The sequence below is a fragment of the Nelusetta ayraudi genome, unplaced genomic scaffold, assembly GCF_046127955.1.
Source record: "Nelusetta ayraudi isolate G7.1 ecotype Tasmania unplaced genomic scaffold, CSIRO-AGI_Nayr_v1 ptg000168l, whole genome shotgun sequence".
Lineage (NCBI taxonomy): Eukaryota > Metazoa > Chordata > Actinopteri > Tetraodontiformes > Monacanthidae > Nelusetta > Nelusetta ayraudi.
In genome coordinates, this window is record NW_027466218.1 from 847,501 (window position 1) to 867,310 (window position 19,810).

The 19,810-nt window shown below is 48.0% G+C and overlaps 2 protein-coding genes and 1 non-coding gene across 5 annotated transcripts in view; 2 read left to right on the forward strand and 1 right to left on the reverse strand.

Annotated features, from left to right (window-relative positions):
• dlgap4b (discs, large (Drosophila) homolog-associated protein 4b) overlaps positions 1-8,679 on the forward strand; it is a 56,989-nt gene extending 48,310 nt beyond the window's left edge. For 2 of the 3 annotated variants that reach the window (XM_076014370.1, XM_076014371.1), the window contains 6 exons: positions 883-1,322; positions 1,597-1,691; positions 2,845-3,374; positions 4,980-5,071; positions 6,844-7,017; positions 8,417-8,679. In XM_076014370.1, coding sequence (XP_075870485.1) covers positions 883-1,322; positions 1,597-1,691; positions 2,845-3,374; positions 4,980-5,071; positions 6,844-7,017; positions 8,417-8,659 — 1,574 coding nt within the window. In that variant the 3' untranslated portion in view covers positions 8,660-8,679. Of the gene's footprint in view, positions 1-882; positions 1,323-1,596; positions 1,692-2,844; positions 3,375-4,979; positions 5,072-6,843; positions 7,055-8,416 lie in introns of all 3 variants that reach the window. The other variant, XM_076014372.1, reaches the window with a different exon arrangement.
• Positions 8,680-10,455: 1,776 nt separating this feature from the next.
• Positions 10,456-10,527, reverse strand: trnaq-cug (transfer RNA glutamine (anticodon CUG)). Its single transcript has one exon. It is a non-coding gene; the product is annotated as a tRNA-Gln (tRNA).
• Positions 10,528-14,023: 3,496 nt separating this feature from the next.
• tgif2 (TGFB-induced factor homeobox 2) lies at positions 14,024-19,788 on the forward strand. Its single transcript, XM_076014351.1, has 3 exons — positions 14,024-14,322; positions 16,294-16,538; positions 16,984-19,788. The coding sequence occupies exons 1-3, from the start codon at positions 14,304-14,306 to the stop codon at positions 18,061-18,063; spliced, it is 1,344 nt and encodes a 447-aa protein (XP_075870466.1). The 5' UTR covers positions 14,024-14,303; the 3' UTR covers positions 18,064-19,788.
• Positions 19,789-19,810: the final 22 nt, after the last annotated feature.

Genomic DNA, 19,810 nt, shown 5'->3' on the forward strand with positions numbered 1-19,810 from the left:
TACCTTGAAAACTAAATTAAACGTAACTAAGGAAAGGACAAATCCGTCACTATGCCCTGTGAGTTGTTCCAAGTCACAGTGTGAAAATGGTTGGAGGAGGAGGCTGATGTGTGATTGGTGTACCATTGGCAGAGTAATTGGGAATATGTAGCTCTAAGTCAGCATTGTGTTTTGCAATACTTATTGTCACCATTGTTCAGGAAGTTGATGGCATTTGTCTGGAGGTGATTGGCTGCTGTGCTCTTTGGACCTTCTGGATAAATTTCCAGGTTGATTTTGTTTTGTTTTTTTGTTTTTTTTTTAATGGACTCTGCATTTGGCTGGCAAACCTCTTTAAACCAGATACACCCGTTCTCACAAACTAAATCATAAAAACACAATTTAGTTGATTCATACGGTGCCAGAAGGTTTGAGGCGTGGCAGACGGTCTCTTTGACTGACTTCGTAATGTGTGAGTGAATCACAGTGAACAAGGAACCTTTTGTCTTGCTCTTTCCCCAGCGGCTCATGTGTTTTCTGAAATTCCCCAATGATTCCTCAGGATTTGTCTTATTGGGCTGTACTGCACAGAAAACACTCCGACCCACTGCCACATCTTTGGTTCTGGGATTTTGTGCGTCAATCAAAGATACCTTCCAGTGCCAGTGTTCCCTAACAGTGGCCTGTGTTTCCAATCCAACCGCTCAGTGAACTGCCCAGAAGTGAGACCAAGTCCACCCTTTACTTCTTTCGCTAGCTCCGCCCTGGAAAAGTCTGGAACTCGTCCATTTGTGACATCACACAGGGCACTGATGTCCTCTACAGCAGAACCAGTCGCCCCTCGGTGACAAATAATAGGTCTGAAAAAATAATTTTGAAAATCAAATTCTTGTCCCCCTTCAGTCTCCACATGCATAACGACCTGTAAGAAGGTTGCCCCTCCGCCCGTGCCGCCGCGCACCACCTCCAAGCCCTACATCTCTGTGACGGTGCAGAGCAGCACCGAGTCGGCCCAGGACAACTACCTGGACCAGCAGGACCGCCGCTCGGAGGTCAACAGCCAGTCGAGCCACGCCCACAGCAACTCCTCCGACAGCCTGGACAGCACCCGCGCCAACAGCCTGGCTCGGGGCATCCCCCGTCCTCCGCACATCATCCCCACCCCGGTCGCCATCCCCCGGGAGCCCTTCGCCCCGACCACCATCAACGCTTCCACGGAGACCCGAGACTCGGCCATCCAGCATGAACCCCCCAAGTCGAGACTGAACAAAGGAGGTCTGGCAGCGGAGGAGCCTCTCGTAGCGCCGCTACCCAGGAGGAAGCTCTCCTCCATTGGCATTCAGGTGGGCAGGGGAGGGGTCGCGGGGGTGGGAGGTGACCTGAGTGTTGTATCGCACTCCAGTTGTCTGATTATTGTGCGATGAAAGAGGTTAACCGGAAATTGACACGCTGAACAGACTCATATCGCCCCCTAGTGTTGGGGAGGAGGACTCGTTACCGTCAATAATTAGATTTTCTCAGCTGCATGTAAACTGGAACAAAAATCTAATTTTGAGCACAGCTCGATTAAGATGTGCATGTAAACGTAGTGACTCTCTTTCTGTTTTTGCCCCCAAGGTTGACTGCATACAGGAGGCTCCCCGAGAGGAGACCCCTCCCCCTCCCCTGGCCAGGTTCCAGTCCATCGGAGTCCAGGTGGAGGACGGGTGGCAGTAAGTGCCTCTCCTGTCCTTGTAACAACGTGAGGAATTCATATTACAGCCGCACACACTGCTCTCACTACTGTTTTCCTTTTCAGCGCGTGGGTCGACGTCAAATAACAATACTTATCGATCAATTATTAATGATCAGCAATGTCAATCATTTCCAGTAGAACTTGATAGGTTTTTTTTTTCAGTCCATTTAAACATAACTTTGGCTTTCCCTTGGCTTAATGCCTTGCAGTTGACTTTTTAACCAGTATTATCTTTGCACGGGAGTGCAGCCAGCGGAACCAAAGTTTCTGCTTATCTCAATATTCCCAGAATTCTTTTAATTATCCTCACATTATCGATTTGCGACTGAACTGACAGAAACTTTGTCTGAGTCCACTCGTCGGCAACATGACCTTATGCTGAGTCGATATGGACGATACAGTCAAGTGGACTTTCTTTGCTTTCAGACAAATAAGACAATTAAGACAAACGTGGATGGATTTAAGGGGCAGTTCACCCTGAACTTCAATTTCACTAAATTTGAAAACTTTCTAATGTTCTTTTTTTTAAACTGCCACATTACCTGCTCTGTTTATGCTATTGATATTTATACCCAATTATTGATTGAACTGACACTTCATGTCGGTTTTTGAGGTATCGTCAGAGCTGGCGACAGTCACAAAATTAAAAATACCGAAAATATTAACTGTGAAGAGCAATGTTCGGATTAGCTCTCGTCGGCATCGCATGCTAATTTACATACTGACATAACCTGCTGACGTCCGATAGTGGAGTATTGCTCAAGTTGTCTTTTTCTCTTCCGTGATCGGCACAGTGTCAGTAGTTTTGGCGCGTCAGGTTTTCATTATTTCACAATGTGAAGGAATGAAAGTCATCGCTTCTGTCATGGCAACAAGACCAATGTTTACCTTTGGATAATAGAACATTTAATTATTTTTTTCAACAAGGACCAGCTGACTGCGCTGTTATCATGCATGCAAATATGGTCATATTGTATCTCTTCCTATATTTATATAATATGTATACATATATTCATATATGTGTCATATATTTCTGAGCCTGGAGAAGTCCTTTCCTCTCCTGCTCGTGTTAAAAACGATCCCAGCAGTCTCTCCCCCCACTCTGACGCCGCCTCGCCTTGTCCTGTCAGACTCAGCAGCTCCAGCAACATGGCGTCCAAACCAGAGACAGATTCAGACACGCAGGACGTTCCCTTCACCCCCCCCATCAGCCTCCCCAAACTGCCAGAGAAGAAGGTCATGGTCAATAGTGCGAGCCAATCCACGGGCTCCCCTCCTGGACGTAACTCTTTAGACAACGGTGACTCCGCCACCGCCGGCTCCGCCTCCTCGGCCGCCGGCGACCTCTCCTCACCTCCGCACCCGCGACAAATCCTCAACCGCTCCACCACGCGCAGCAGTTCCTCTTCCTTCTCGGAGAGCCTGGACCCGGCGCTGGACCCGTCGTCTTTACCGCCGCCCGACCCCTGGCTGGAGAGCGGGAACGGGAGCGGCGGCGGTGGCGTTGCTGCCTCCCAGAGCGGCGGCGGCGGCGGCGGGACGCTGTGCCGGAGAGACGGCCACTGGTTCCTGAAGCTGCTGCAGGCCGAGACGGGACGCATGGAGGGCTGGTGCCAGCAAATGGAGCAGGAGACCAAAGACAACCAGCTCTCCGAGGAAGGTAAGGCTGAGGGGGCGGGGCGGGGCCTGATAGAAGCTGCACTCTTAGTTTTGATAGGTTGGTTTAGTCACACCTGCAAATGGTGTAGAGTTCCGAATCTATCGTGCACGAGTTTGGAGTGAAGGAAGAAGCTGGAGGCCCCAGAGAGAAGCCAGCCAGAGATCATGCAAACTCCTGAGAGAAAAGCCGCACGTGGAAGTCGAAACCACAACCCTCTCAGTGGTGCTGATGGTGCTGATAGGGTGTGTGTGTGTGTGTGTGTGTGTGTGTGTGTGTGTGTGTGTGTGTGTGTGTCACCAGCTGAAAATGATTCTTGTGAGAGCTTCTCTCCCACACTCCAGCTGCCGTGCAGGGTCGGGATGAAATGTGCACCTCTGCAAGTGAACGTGACTCTCATCAGCCCAGATCCTAGACGGCAAAATCCACCATGTTGCCATTTCAATGAACCGTCCGTTATGAGTCCTGCTGCATTATTATTATTTATTTTTTCTGATGTTTGAGGATACCGCCTCAGGCCATGCAATCACTCTTGTCAGACGTGCGCAGCATGCAGGAGGAGGGGATGAGGCGATAATACCTGGGGTTACCACACACAAGCATGCGTGTAATCCCCCGGAATTAGACAAATCTACTCGGGAACTGATTAAACCTTCAGATTAGATTAGTCGCTCAATATCAACAGCGATGGAGCGCGTGCGCACACACGCAGACACGCAAACAAACAGACTGTAGATGCTCTGTTCACATCTACAAGTCGATCAGCTTGTTTTTGTTTTGTTTTTTTGTGGGGGAAAAAAAAAAAGCACTGTGCGCAACTGAAACAAAACCCAAGACCCTCTACCTCACTGCTCCGTATCGGCTGGAAAACGTTGCCCCCTACTGTCAGATTATTAGATAGCAAGCTCATGGGTCTTCAAAAAGCACAGTGCCTTCAAATGTCATTATATTGTGAGCCATCAACTCTGTGCATTTTTACCGGCATAATTACATTCTGTTTTCGATCCTGCCAGCGGTCCGCGCTCATGTGGAAGGGGCTTTAAGTGTGTGTGTCTGTGCGTGTGCGCGTCCGCTCTACCAATCTGTTTGAGTCCGGTGGTCAGATAGGAGTCCCTGTTTTTTGCAGGGGGGCAGATGTTTGGGAGGTTTGTCCTATTTTCTGCACAGCAACAGCGGCCGCCGACTGGCACGAGCGCTGGCGTATCTATACGAGCTTAGATGCCGTTTTAAAGAGGATAACATTGGCCAATACGCTCTAATCCTCTCGGTGCAGCCCTGCAGAGTCGGCGGGGGAAACGCACCCCAAACCACACCTTTTCTGTTCTTTTCTTTCCTGTTTCTCTTTTTTCTTTTCTTCTTTTTTTTTTATTTCAAAGACACTGGCGTTGAGTTTTTCTCATTTGCACACAGTCCCAGAGAAGACTCCAGTAGGGCAGCTGTGACGTAGGGAGGTCATTCACAGTCTCAGTAAACAAACATCCGTGAGGTCATTCCCAGTTTCCTGTGCATTCTGACAGCTCTCTCTCTCTCTCTCTCTCTCTCTCTCTCTCTCTCTCTCTCTCCCTGTGTGTGTGTGTGTGTGTCCTCGAACTTGTGTCGTCTCCTCAGTGCTGGGGAAGGTTCGCAGCGCTGTCGGAAGTGCCCAGCTCCTCATCTCCCAGAAGTTCCAGCAGTTCCGGGGACTGTGTGAGCAGAACTTGGTGTGTACGGTGAAAAAAAAAAAAAAAAAACTCTATGTTTCGTTTTTTTCCCTCCCAGGAGCTACACGCAGAGAACGCAGAGACCTGAAATAAAAATGAAATAAAATAGCATTTCCTGGAGATGTGCACACAAAAGAAATGGAACTTTTTTTTGCGGGGAGCAGCCACGGCGGTGCAGCATAATGCCCACACAGGATAATTGCACAGTGGCCCGCAAGCACACAATAAAAGGAGCTTATAATAAGCCATTAAGCCATTCCTCATGGATGATGTGCTTACTGAAAATGGCAGCAGAGTGTCGCCAACAGCCGAGCACGTGACGCCATCACGCCGAGGCGTCTCTCACATTGTGTGTCAACCGTCTGTTTGTGTGCTGGACCAATACTGTTGCATTCACCTTTATGAGATGAAGTGAGAGAGAAGTGTATGTCACACTTCCTGGTGTCCTCAGAATATATGCAGGATCTGGTCTGGTCTGGTCTGGTCTGGTCTGGTCTGGTCTGGTACGCTCAGCTTCACTGGGCCTGTAACCAGTCAAGTGTTGCTCCTTCTTTTCTTTACCGTGTCAGCCGATGCTTCCATGACCCCAGATTTTAATTTGTTTTTCACCAAAAGTGATACAGCCGTGGCGTGAACTTAAAACTGCAGCTCCGGGTCGCGTATTTCTGTCTAAATCCTGAGAGAGGCGGAGAGCCCGGCCTGTATCTGTCAGTCAGCGTCAGGAGGCCGACACACTTTTGATTGAACTTTTGCTTTTTAGATGAAGTTTTGAGTTTGTGTCCTCTGGTCGTTAAGCACTTATCGCTATGGTCACAGCCGGTTTGCCTTGCCTTGATACTCTTGTGCGTCTTGTAGACCACACTCCACTCAGCGTCCCATTCATGATGTTCAGTCTGTTGCAGTTGTTCACTTCGCAGCATCATCGCAGTCTTTATAAACATAAGAGCCCTCAGAGAGTGCAGAGTATTCATTACATTAAAAATGTATTAAAGGTTCCAACTGCAAGTTATTAAGTGCAGTTTGAACCACACTGAGGCAGCAGTGCCAGCTGAGGTCGTATAATTGCTTTATGGGATATAGTACACTAGTAATTCTTAACTGGGGGTATATAGCCCCCTAGTGGTTTGTGTGCACATTGCAGGTGTTTTTTGGAAACGTTTATCTCCTATTTCCAGACAGCTTTCCTGCTCATTTATAAAAGACAACTTTAGGACTTATTTCATTTATTTGTATTTTCAACTTGGATCTAGATTGTCTTTATTCTTCTTTGTTCTGTTTTATTGCCTCTTTTCAGTTGAAATTGTGAAACTGAAACTCCAGATTTGAATGAACGCTGAAACACCTGTCTTTATCTGATTTTTACTGACTTTGTCCCGCTGACGGTTTAAAGTGCCAGTTCACCCCAAATTTAAAACACGGCCATTACCTGCAATCACAAGTATTGATTTTTAAACAAAAACGTTCTTTCTCGAATGCGTTTCATTACACATTGTAATGTTTTATACTTTAATTATTTCAAACATGTACCTCGAACAATTCTCCGACAACATGGCAGTGGTTTGCCTGTCACTGATTGATTTCATGGTGATGTGATTTTTTTTTATGTGATTTATTTTTTCTTGTGTGCCTCAGGATTTTTTTCCTGTCTCTCCAGTAGCAGCGCCACTAACTCTTTGCACCGTCCTCCTCCGCTCTCCGTACCCCTTCCGCTGTTCTTCCTCTTCCTGCCCCTCTGTTCTTCCTCTTCCTCTTCCTGTCCCTCTGCCGCTCAGAATGTGAACGCCAGCCCCCGGCCCACCCCCCAGGACCTGGCCGGTTTCTGGGACCTGCTGCAGCTCTCCATCGAGGACATCAGCCTCAAGTTCGACGAGCTCTACCACCTCAAGTCCAACGAGTGGCAGCCGGCGCTGTCGGCGGCGGCTGCCCAGTCCCCCCCAGAGCGGAAGGTACTTCCCACCCCTGCTGCCCAGTGCCCTGGCTGGGGTAGGAAAGCCGCCGAAACCGGCCTCTCTCCTCCCACCACCACCGCCATACCTCCCTCCCGCTCCCCTCTTCTTTTTGTGTGTGTGTGTGTACCTTGACCCACCTCGACAGAAGGAGGCCCCAACCCCCGCCCCCCCGTCCACTAGAAAGGGGCCCCCCCCCGAGTCCCCTTTAGGCATGCATGGAGCACTTCATCTCAAAGAGGGCTGTCATGGCGTTCAGTGTAAAAAGCCCCTCTTTGAGCATGCATGCGACACCTGACGTGCATGTTGCAGCGGTGCATGGAAAAGCTGCAGCTGCCATGCAGTGCAGCCATGCTTGCCCCTTGTGACTTGTGCTTGTCTGTGCCGTCAGTCGGGCTGCGGCCTCCTCGTCCGTCAGGAGAGCCAGTGAATCGGTCGCCCTGCTCACATTCGTCCAAACTCCAAATGGTCGAACAATCATATTTGTGGATTTCCTGTTCGTGTTTCCACGTCTAACACTCCTTGGGCTAAGCCATTATTCCCTGAAGAGAGATAGACTGATAAACTTAAAAACCCGTTTTCACTTAGAAAATAAAAGCGGGTAGTTTATGAGGAATTACAAATGTCCCCCTCGTGGGAAAAGAGTCACAGATGTAAAAAGGTAGTGTTTTTGAAAATACCTGGAAAATTCCTCGTCTGTTTGCCGGGTAATTAAGGGAAATTTGCCGTCTGGTGGGATGACTTTGGGTAACACTATGTAAACACTGTAGCTTAATAGGAAGTGACGCCAGTGATTCTGCAATGATTTGCGTTCCAAATGTTGATGATTTTGTTATTCACGAAAATGAATTCATTAAAAATGTTAAAATCACATAATATTGATGCAGCTCTGTTGGAGCCAACAGATAGTGTGGTATCACTTCTGTGTAAAAGAATTGGTTGATATATTATTTAATATGCCGCGAATACTATTTTATTGTAATTTGCTTTAGCTGGTTAATTTCTGGCCTAAATTTTAGGGTTTGAGTCAAGCAGGATTTTCCGCGGTTGCCTGCAGCTCAGCTCATTGGTCTCCGCGCATGTGTCTCTGTGTGTTGTTGGACAACGTTTGACCACCGGTTGCTTTTCACTGTGTGTCTTGTGCCCCTTTTTTATTGTCATTCTTACAGTCTGTCCCCGAATGGTCACTATGTCACGCTGCCATTTGTTGTCTTTGAAAACAAAAAATATGACAAGTGTTCAGTATTTTACCCGCTGTTTACCCTGTACAACGTCTTTGTCTCGCGTCGCGTCTGCTGAACTTGTCCCCAAAACAAGGAGACCCTCCTGAAAACGCTAGTTTTTTCTCACTAACGTTCCACTCTGGTTTGTTTCATTCCTCCCTCTCGCGCCGCTGCAGGAGGAGGAGAAGGCAGCCCCTTCGGCGTCAAAGAAGCCCGGTAAGGGACGACCTTTGCTGAGCCGCGAGAAGAGCGCGGACTCCTCGTCCACGTCTTCCTCGGCGTCGGCGGAGAAGCAGAGACAGGAGGCCCGCAAGCGCCTGCTGGCTGCCAAAAAGGCCGCCTCCTTTCGGCAGAACTCTGCCACGGAGAGCGCGGACAGCATCGAAATCTACGTCCCTGAGGCCCAGACTCGCCTGTGAAGGGGACGGGAGGACGGGTGGGCGGAAGGAAGGGAGGGAGGGAGAGAGAGGGAGAGGACACGACTGACGGGGCTGCGACGCGTCGCTGGATTAGCTGAGAGACAAAAGGCCCAGAGTGCTTCCGCAATGCAAACGAGCCTCTCCGGAGTCAACATGCGGGGGAAGGCGGTCGGGGGTTCGCTTGATGGGTTTTGGGCGTTTCTGACACTCTTACAGTCGAAGGCTGGTCCTGATCTCGTCAAAAAACGCTAATTTAATAACAAAGAGAGTGAAGAGCCGACCTTTCAAAGCGCTCAAACGACCCAGAAGCTGGAAGACGACTCCTGGTCGGAGGCCTTGGAAGAGCGGGGGGGGGGGGGGGGGGGGGGGGAAGAAAACCTCAGCAGACGACCTTTCTTCTTGTTACTCTGATAACTTTAAAGTAAATTATGAACGTATCGCTACTCTGACGATTATATCCACCGTCCTCTGTCTCGGCTCTTAGACGCATTCGGAGGACAGAAGGCAGATATTTAATAATAAGCGTCCTGTCTCATCGCCGTCTCCCTCCCAGACCACTGGCCATCTTGTAGCTTTGCACAGCGTCACCCTCTGGCCGTCGCACAAACACACACACACGTCCTCCACGCCTGCACGCACGCACACACACACACACACACACACACATACACACACAAACACGTCCTCCATGCGCACACACACAGACTGCAAACCCACACTTCTTTTTGTCTTCCTTAGTTTGCTACCTTTTTGTCCTTTTTAGGACAGAAAATATGATTAGATTTGTTTATTCTGAATATTTTTGTTATGAAATGATGAAGTCAGAGTTGAAGTATTTATATAGATCCTAGGTTTACCTTGTGTGCGCAAGCGTTTGTCTGTGTGTGCGTGTGTGTGCGTGCGTGTGCGTGTGCGTGTGTGTGTGTGTGTGTGTGTGTGTGTGTGTGTGTGTGTGTGTGTGTGTGTGTGTGTGTGTGTGTGTGTGTGTGTTTACCCCTCAAAGGTTCTTTGTCAAACAACAAACTTACTGATGAGACCCTGCGAGGCCTCGTGGTTTGGAAGCAGGAGCAGTTCAGTCAGCGGCCACGTTTCTCAATTCTCTTTTATTTTTCGGAGAAGACTTTCACATCTCTTGTCGTATCTGTCGCAACCAATCCATGACGTTCCAGTCCAGATTCTTTGATTTCCTTTCCACCCATTCAGTGCCACTTTTCAGTGCTTTTGTTGACCCCAAACTCATTGTTCGATTCATGAAACCAGGAAATGAATACCATCCATATCGTACCAGCGCAATTTTATTGGAAGAAAATGACTCCCAATTAAAGCATTCCATGCCCACCGTCATTTGTGTTACATCATTTATTCAAATGGTTTTTATTTCATCTTATTTTCTGTCCCCTGTGGAAGATGGTATGAGCCAAAGACAAAGTTTAGCTGTCATGCTCATCCCAAGTGTTGACCTCTCAGCAGCAGGAAGCTCAGCAGGACCTGTGAATGCAAACTGATGGACTGTGTAGGCGGTTGAAAACATTCCAAACTTCAAAAACAAACTGATAATGCCTGCGCTTTGATCTCATAATAATAATATTCAATATGCTCTGTTCCTCCGCCTGCTGGGAAGCAGATTCATTAATTCATTGCTCTGAATTCACAATGATCAGAAACAGGATCAACTGTATTGGCCAGATTGGCACACGCAGAAAAAGGAATTTCATGTTTCTTATATTTCGCAGTAGACTGTAATTGTTGAAAATAATAATTAAAATGATTTGATTTAAAAAAACAAAAAAAAAACAAGGTTCCACCGAGATTTGAACTCGGATCGCTGGATTCAGAGTCCAGAGTGCTAACCATTACACCATGGAACCACTGACAGCAACATCAAGGAGAACATGATCAACATCATGTCAGGTCAGTTCACAAAACGCAAGAAGGCTTCAAACAAGACGAGGTGGTTTAGGAGATTGTGGAATATTTGAATTTGAAACTTAAAAAAAAGTGCACAAAACTGCCCGACCGGTGTTCAACCTGAACACCATGTGTGTTCCTCTCACATTCACCTTCTTCCAAATTCTAAGTACACAAAACTTCCCCTTCCTCATTACTCATGTAAAGTTATAAAGCCTTGTTGCTCTGCCATTGTCACCCAAAAGTGTAGCCTGCAGTTGGGGGTGGGGGGCCGGGGGTGTTGAATACTGAAAGGGCCGACCGACGGCTGCCATCCTCTCTTGGCCGGAGCTCCTCTCGATGGCAGCCTTTTGTTTTCCTACTGTGGAAGAGTCTCTGCAAAAAAAGAGAAAAAGCTCAGGGGTGTCAGCAGTCCCCCAGGCTCCTCCCCCTTCACTTCCATTTCACCCTGCTGCTGCTTCCGAAGGCCCCTGTGTCGGTCGTTAGCATGATCTGATTTCTGACAGACATGGTGTCGTATGTGTGTGTGTGTGTGTGTGTGTACATGTGTGTCTGACAAGTCGTCTGTATGTGACGCAAACATCAATTATTTGCACGTTTCAGCCAAGTTGTCACTGGGACAACACCAGGTACAGTAAAAGTGAAGTGAAACATCACTGTAGAGGCCACAAAGGGGAAATTCAGGGGTCGCAGCATCGCAGTGTGTTGGCACATAGGAACACAGAAAACGCAAAAAAATAAAAATCATTTTTTTAAGGGATGAAGCCTTGGATATAAAAACTTTGAGTTCAGACGTGAGTTTAAAATTGTATGGTGTGAGATATTTTAATGTCAATGCCACATGCAGCCGATGCGTCGGCTTTTTTAAGCAATTTAATCACGTTTTTGGCATTTAAAAAGAAAAAATCTTCAAGCCCATTCATCAAGGTGTCTCCAAAGTTTAGCCAGACGTTGTTTTTTTGGCCTGACGTGCATCAAAGGGAGGAGGGGGCCAGTCGTTCCCCTTCACAAGCTCAAGCGAGCCACCCCACCATCCCCCCACCGCAAGAGCTGGGGTGTGCAAAATATGGTGAGATGACTCTGCCACGGGAGACAATGGGGGGGCACGCATTTAAAGTGGCCTTCTTTAAAATGCACACAGTCCTCCAGGGGGGACACACCTAGACCTATTTCCTGGCCAGAGCCATCCGCCATTCAAATGGCCGCACCCTGGGAGGCCCTGCTGTCCAGGGCTGGAAGGTGACACAACGGTCTTCAGGTGGGCCTGATAGGTACGGCCTTTCAAAGGCGAAACTGTCACACACAACACATTGACACTTTTTTTTTTTTCTCAAGAGAGAGAGAGAGGCCATCAGCTTTTGTGAAGCTTCTGTGTCGAGACGCTAACTTGTTGTTTTTGGTGGGGGGTTGGGGGGGTCTATTGGCTGCTCAAGCTCAACTTTATTTCTTGCGTGAGCCTCCTTCCATTTTAAAGTCAGATTTTGGAAACGCTGATACACAAGAATACAAACAACCATCAAGACGAGTTTATGAACAAGTTTATCTTTACTTATCTAGGTTTTATACCAATGTGTTTCTCTAAAGTGGGGGTTTGCCTAACCTTTTAAAAAAAAAAGTTATAGTGTGTTTGGGGGCGGGGGGGGGCACAAACCGGAATATGAAAGTGTAAAAGACATGCTTCTCCATCAGTTAGACAGTATAGATCACCTGGAAAGCGGTAAAAATAGCTCCCATACAGTCAAAAAAAAAACGTCTGACGAAGACAAAACCACAACAAGCTCATTGGCATCACTGCTTTCCTCCACTGACTCGGACATTAAACCTGCAAAAGCAGAGATGGGAACAATCTCTTGCTGGCCATGAAGCAAAAAGTCTTTGTACGAACTGCAGAAATAACTATTTTACTATATAAAGTACGTCATTTCAACAAAAAAACACTCTAGGATGGGTTCAATATGTTTCAATTTCATTAGATTATTCTGTATGTCATTGTTTGTTGATTTACGCAGCAGCTGTAATTGTTTAAGGCAAGGCTGTGTGAGTGAGTGAGTGTGTAGGTGTGTTGTTTGTAACTGGAGATTGAATTCCTGTCACTATAATCTGGTATCATTTTAAAGTATATGTGCAATACTGAGTTAAAGGGTTCCTTGATATTAGATGAAACTAATAATCTTGCTTTTTTTTCCATCCTCCTTCCCTTCCTTGTGCTTTTTAAAAGTTGTCTTCTGTAAATATGAAGAGACGCAGACAGAGAATCATCTTTTACAATGCTGTAGATCTATTTATACTACTTCAGAGCTGTTGAACTGTATAATGGAGAGGCATAACATTCAATAAAATGCACAAAATACTTTCTCAAAGAGGTTCACCGCGGCTCTACTTTGATTTTTGTTTCGTCTCTGCCAACAATGGGAAGAGTGACTGTAGATTAGAATGTTGTAGAATGGCCATCACTTGAAAGCAAAAGCACGAGTACACATTTGTATTATCCATGCTCACAATCAGCATTTGTTTTATTTCCCAATGGCTTCATCAAGCTATAAGTATGAACTTTTCTAAACGATGTTTTGCGAAACATGTCAGGATTTACATTTTTATCAATTATATGGCACATCCTACATTCTGTGTGGCCTGTTTGACTTAATACAAGTGTCTCGGTCTTAATAAATGGATTAATCTTTTTTTTAATTCATTTATATATTTTTTTAACTATTTATTACACACAGTTAGTTGTGTGTTGTCTGGCCTCAGGTAGAGCTGATTCAACTGTGCTCTTTAAAAAAATCAAAAAAAAAATCACTCGTCTGCCTTAGAAGCAACAAATGCATTTCTAATATGAAGCTAAAAATAATTGCCGATAAATAATGAATTCGAGGAGAGAGGGTCTGTCGAGAAAACACTCTCGGCAGCGTGAGTCGCGGTGATACCACCAAAGTTGACAGCTGCGGACGATGCTTTCGACGTTTATGATTTATGTAACAAGAACATTTTGCTCAGCGTTACGTAAAAGCGTTCCCACGCCGCCGTTTGAAATTCCGCCTATTTTATTTATTTATTTTTACTTCAACTAAAAGCTGACTACAGCTGCTTCGAGGCGACACCCGTGTGTGTGTGTGTGTGTGTGTGTGTGTGTGTGTGTGTGTGTGTGTGTGTGTGTGTGTGTGTGTGTGTGTGTGTGTGTGTGTGTGTGTGTGTGGATGCGACCGTCTGGGGCTCGTCGATGAGGAGGCACGACATTGTTTCAATGACGGCCGATATATTTTGAATGAAACGGTCTCCCCCCGTCACTCAGTGTCACCGAGTCACGTCTGGCACGACCGAGCGCGCCCATTGGCTGCCGGCGAGCCGGCGGGGGAGAGAGCGAGGCTGCCCATTGGCCGGGAGCGCGCCGTGTGGGCGGGACCGTCTCGGCCTGCGACTGTCAGCCCCTGCTGGGTCCCTGCTGCTGGCGATAAAAAGGAGCTGGCCGCCGACAGAAATCATGGCAAACAATCTCGGGAAGGATCCGACGACTTTGGTGGGAAGCTAGTGCGGCTTTTTAAAACAAAAAACAAAAAAATCAATACATCAATCAAACCTTGACTCGGCGCCGAGCAGCGACCGCTTCGTCTCTTGGAGCAGCTTTTGGATTTTGCCGCCGTGACGAGCATCGCGGCGGGACTCCACCGGGCACCGCTGTGCAAACAGCGGAGCAACTTGGGACAACAGCTGCGCGTTTTTCTTCCATCAACAAAGAATGAAGCCCGTCAAGCGAGGTGAGTCGTCTCTCCGTCGGCATGTTTGCTCGTTTCTCTTTGCTTGAGGGGTCGTGTTTTTTTTTCCTCCACGCCGGTGGTTTTTTTTTGTTTTTTTTTTCTGATGTTCTTTTCCCTTCTTTTTTTTGTTTTTTTAACCTGGTTGCAGCACGCCGCGTGTGTTTGTGTTTAAATGTGGCTAGCCAGCTAGTTATCTCCGGAGGCAGGCAGCAGCAGGCATGCTGTTCATCTGGCCGAGTGACACGCAGGAGGAGGCAGCGTTCTGCCCTCCTTTGTGCTCCTCTAGACGGCTAATTTACCGAGTGGCTCCGCGGCACTCGGTGCCCGATTCCATCTCCTTTTCCTTTCTTCCTTCCTCTCTCCCGCTCTCTCTCTCTCTCTCTCTCTCTCCCTTTTTTAACGCTCTTTGCTTGCGCGTAAATCGCGGCTCGCCGATGTAAACATTGTTTTGACGCGACGCGACGTGCTTCTCGTTTTGCGCGTCAACCTCCGGGACTGACTCCGCTTTTTTTCTCCTTTTTTTTGTCTTCTCGAAGTTCTGGTGTGACAGCGAATCTTTAAACTCTCGCCCAGAACAAATTGTTCCGTTTTTTGCTCGGTTCTTTTGGAAACGTAGGGAATGTAAATCGGGCTGAGGAGAGCTTTTGTGGACAAAAAAAAGTTGACTCGCCGTGTGTTTGTAGCCGCCTTTTTTTGTTTTCTTTTCTTTTCTTTTGAAAGTTGCACTTCAACAAGGAGAGAATGTGTTTTATCTTGTGGTCTGTCTTAGTTAACTTGGTTGTTGGTGATCGGTTAAACTCTTTTACGGTTCTTTTTAATTTTAAGTCTTAACATACTCACTGATGGGGACTAAAGATGGCTGTCAATGAATGACTGTTGCTGCGGCATGGCTGTTGTTTACATAGAGACTGTGAAGCTTTACTCCCTTCACTCCCTGCCACCCTTCAAAGAAATTGGTCATTTCATTTTTGATTGAATTTTGATTAAAAGTTTAAATTAAGTTTTTTTTAATTTATTTTTTTTTTTAAATGTGGGAGTGCATCACAGTGGGAGGGGGAAGTTAGTTTCAGTAGCAGCTTTAAAAATAAAAACTACTGAAATCTGTAAAGGTTCTAAAATGCTGATTGGAAAAGGACAATGCCGCTTATACAGGGTGACGGATCGAGCATTGTAACAAAATAATGTGTTTTTGTTTTTACATTCATGTCCTGGCACATTTCAATTCCTAATCGTTGCAACACGTCCCAATAAAACACCATTCTTGCAGGGTGTAACTGGCTTATTAAGAGACACGGAGGGCCACGGGGACGCGTAATGACGTTGAATTTGCATTTGTATGCGTGTAGCTCCCCCCGCCCCCCCCCCACCCCTGCCTCATTTTCCCAACCTGTTGTGAGACAATTGAGGGGAGCATTTCCTCAGCGGTGCTCAGCCAAAAGTGACATGAGGTGAAAACGGCCCTCCTCCGCATGCTCGGTAGGCTCCTGGGCCGCTCACCACTGTGATGTTGATATGCACACAATCTCCTTTGTGAAGACAGCCGCTGCCCCGGGGGTCGGGTTTCACCCAGCCCCAGAGAAAGACATTTAGTGCATTCTGTGGCCCACCCCTGGGATCAGGCATGCTCCATTTTGCAGGCCTTGATTCTCCCCAGTGGCCGGCCGGCCAGACTGACACGAGGCCCCTGCAACAAAGTTCAAGCCGCAGGGCCGGTGTTTAAAGCACACTCCACATCAGCTGCACGCTCCACACTGCCAAACAAAGTTCTGGAGAACTTAAAAATAAACGGCAATTTTGTGGATCGGCACAAACTGCTTTTTATAGCAGCAGCACTTTAAATTCTCCCATTCTTGCTCTGGGTTCAGTGGCGATGCAACAGAAATGGAGGCTGAATCGTGACTAAAAGTTCACGATTCAGAAAGTTCTGTGTGTCGCCGTGTTAAACTGACCCCCTCTGCCCTCCCCTTCCAGCCACAGACGACGAGCACGACCCGGAGCCGGAGTTGGACTCCCCGGCCCCTCTGGACAGCGACGAGGACTCGCCACTCGACCTGTCGGGACGAGGGCAGGCCATGAAGCGCCGTCGCCGCGGCAACCTGCCCAAGGAGGCGGTGCAGATTCTGCGGAACTGGCTGTACAAGCACCGCTTCAACGCCTACCCGTCAGAGCAGGAGAAGGCCATTCTGTCGAGCCAGACCAACCTCACCATGCTGCAGGTGAGCGACAAGTCACTTGTGTTGAACCTTGAATCACTTTGAACCTTGAGGTTCTGAACTTCAAAGCTCTATCAGCTTCTAACATTCTCAGAGTCTTTTATTTTGACATTATTCTTTTGCCTCAAGTTTTTGGTTTATTTTTTTGTTTTATGGAAAGTCACTCAGCATCATGCACCCATGTAGTGTGTGTGTGTGTCTTGTGAAAGTGAAAGTGTCTGCCCTTGCAACGGTCTCCTCGCCCTGCTTGGCCGACAGCCCTCCCTGTTCACTTTGTCGCACCAGCAGTCGGCATTTCCTCTTTCAGCCGAGCTGCACACGTCAGCGGGCCGCCCCCCGAGTTTGCAGCCCTGGTCTTATACTGGTCTCATTTTTGCCTGACTTCTGTGCTGTGCTGTGCTTTCTCGCTTCCCAAAATGATTGAACCGTCTCTTTTTATTCTTTCTAGATATGCAACTGGTTCATCAACGCCCGGCGTCGCGTCCTCCCCGACCTGCTGCGCAAGGACGGCAAGGACCCCACCAAGTTCACCATCTCCCGCAAGGTGTGCGGCAGGAGCGACAGCGAGCGGAGCGACGGCGGCCAGTCCTACAGCGAGAGGAGCGACGGCGGTCAGTCTTACGGGGAAAGAAGCGACGGCGGACAGTCTTACGTCGAGAGGAGCGACGTCCTGCAGTCTCAGGGGGAGGTGGTCAGCTCGCCAGACATCGCCCCGCCCCAGCGCTGCCTGTTCGCCATCAGCGCCCCCCCCAGGCTGAACCTCAGCATCCTGGGGAAGGCAGCAACGGCCATCCTGCGGGAGGCGGGCTTCCTGGACAACGCCGGCTCGCTGCAGGCGCTGCTGCAGCTGGACGCAGCCACGGTTCTGAAGCAGTCAGAGGAGCGGGCGGCGGCGGCGGCACAACACGCCCCCACCTTCCACACGCCCCCGCCGACTCCCCCCGAGCCGTACCCCGACGACCCCCACCGCAACCTGAAGATGCTGGCCAACGCCGCCCTGCAGAGGGCGTCGCAGGGCCAGGCTGGGTCAGCGCCTCCTCCGCAGGACGGCCAGCAGGTGATGGACCTCTCGGCGGTGGCCCGGCTGTCCCCCGTGACCACCGCCGCCCCGCAGGCGCTGCTCTCCCTGCCGGTCAAAGCTCCGGTACTGATGTCTCCCGCCACGCTGACCCAGGTCATCCTGGCTCCGCTGGAGCAGCAGAACGCAGCCAGTCAGAACCAGGCCCCGCCCCCCGCCATGCTCCCGCTCCCCGCCTCAGGCCAGCCCGCCTCCCAGATGGCGACCGCCGCCGCCCCCTCGTCATCTCCCGCCGGCGCCGTGGTGATGGCCGCCACCGCCGCCGCCGTGGCCAACAACTCTGTGGCCTCGGTTCCAAACCAGGTGGCGTCGCGCAGCATCACCCTGATCCCGTCGGCCTCCTCGCCCACCATCAGCCCCTTCACCCCGGGGCGGGGTGTCTCGCTCTACCTGCCCTTCCACCAGTCGGCCTTAATCAAAGTTGCACCTGCTTCGTCACTTTCGACCTAAGCCTGGTGAACATCCAGCCCCTCCCCCAATCCTGTCCCGACTTCCCCCATTAGTGAATACACCCCCCACTGACGGCTCCACAGCAGATACCAGCAAGTTTCAACACAACACAACGTGGGTCCTGCAGCACAACCAAAGGTCCCAAACTATAGACACTGTAAATAGGAGAATGTATTTTTGTGGCCGTCATTTTTATTATTTTTTTATTATTTTTATTTGAAGCCTGTGGAAGCAGAGGATGGAGGACGAACTACATGCGAACTGTGACAAAGTGAGAGCTCACTGTTTCAAGCAACCCTTTTTTTTTTCTTTTTTTTTAATGGTTGGCAACCTCCTGGATGTTAACATTCCTCAGCAAAGAGCAGTTTGTCTCTTCAGTAGCAGAACGGACCTTATTGAATGTATAAGATGTCATCCATTACCCTCCCAGGACGCAGTGGAGGACATGGACTTCTTTTGTTGTTTTATTTCCCCCCCCCCCTCAGCATTAGTATCCTAATGCGCTTGCGCAATTCAGAGGAGATTTATTCTTTACCTGCTTTGCCCCTCCCACTCCCATCCTCGAGATTTACAGAAGGGAAATTTATTGTACTGTAGCCTGATTGGCTCCCATCGCTTCCTGAATCCACTCCCACTCTGGATTTTTAGAAGATCACACTAGTAATTGTGCTCCTGCGTCGACATCTCAACCAGTCAAGTTTCTGTGCCTTTTTTTCCTCGCCACAAACCTCAGAATGTTCTTCAGTTCAATACTGGGGAAGGGGGAGGTGAGGATGACTGAGGGATCTTTTCGTCTTTCATTTCCCCCAACCAGTCAGGTACAAAGTATTTTCCTCTTTTTCCCCTTTCATCTGTTTTTTATACGTTTTTATTAGATTTTTTTATTTTTTTTTTTTATGTTGTTCGTAAAACTGTAGTTTCCATGAAACTGTTTGAGCCTAAACCTCACAAAAATGGCTGGGTGCTGCCGATGTCAGAGTGGCATCACGAAGAGGAAACACTCCTATTGTGAATACCATTTCAGAATTGTCATGTTTACAATTGTCTGCAAGCTTTGCTTCATTCCAACGGTTACAATGTATTGCATGGAATCAGTTTGAAGTCAGGTTGCAGACCTGCTGTGCACCGACACCTTTAAAAAAAAAAAAAACTGTCTGTTACATGTCGACAAAAATCTGCATTTATTACCTCAGACTACACCAGTTGTGTCAGAATACTAAGTATTGACTGATCATTTTATTGTTCAGACTACAACGTGCCACTGACGACAGTTGAAACACTGAGAACGGCTGGCTTGTGAGACGGGCATGTGTTTAGGGTTTACATGTCATTTTAGCTAAAAGAAAAAAAATGTTTTGCGTGTCAATCAGTTGAGACATTGACAATGTCTGTAAATATTTCCAAGGTCTTTATTTCATACTTTTTTTTTATTGTATTGGCATGAAAGTTCAAGCTGGGTTTTTTTTTTTTTTTTTTACCCCAGCAGTGAGTTTTTGGCCAAATTTTTTTTTGCTCCCCCAAGCTCATGTTGTGACTCAAGACTGAGCTGCTGTGCCTTAAATTTACGACTGAGGGCTGATGATGTCCTCTTTTTTAAAAAAAAAACAAAAAACATGAGATCTTCTCAGTTGTCTGTGCAATATATGCCTTAAACTTAAGATGTGTATTTTCTTTGTTTTTGTATACACATTTCAAAGAAATAAAGGTTCACCTTTTTTTCATAAATGCGTTTCTCACAAGCTTCTGT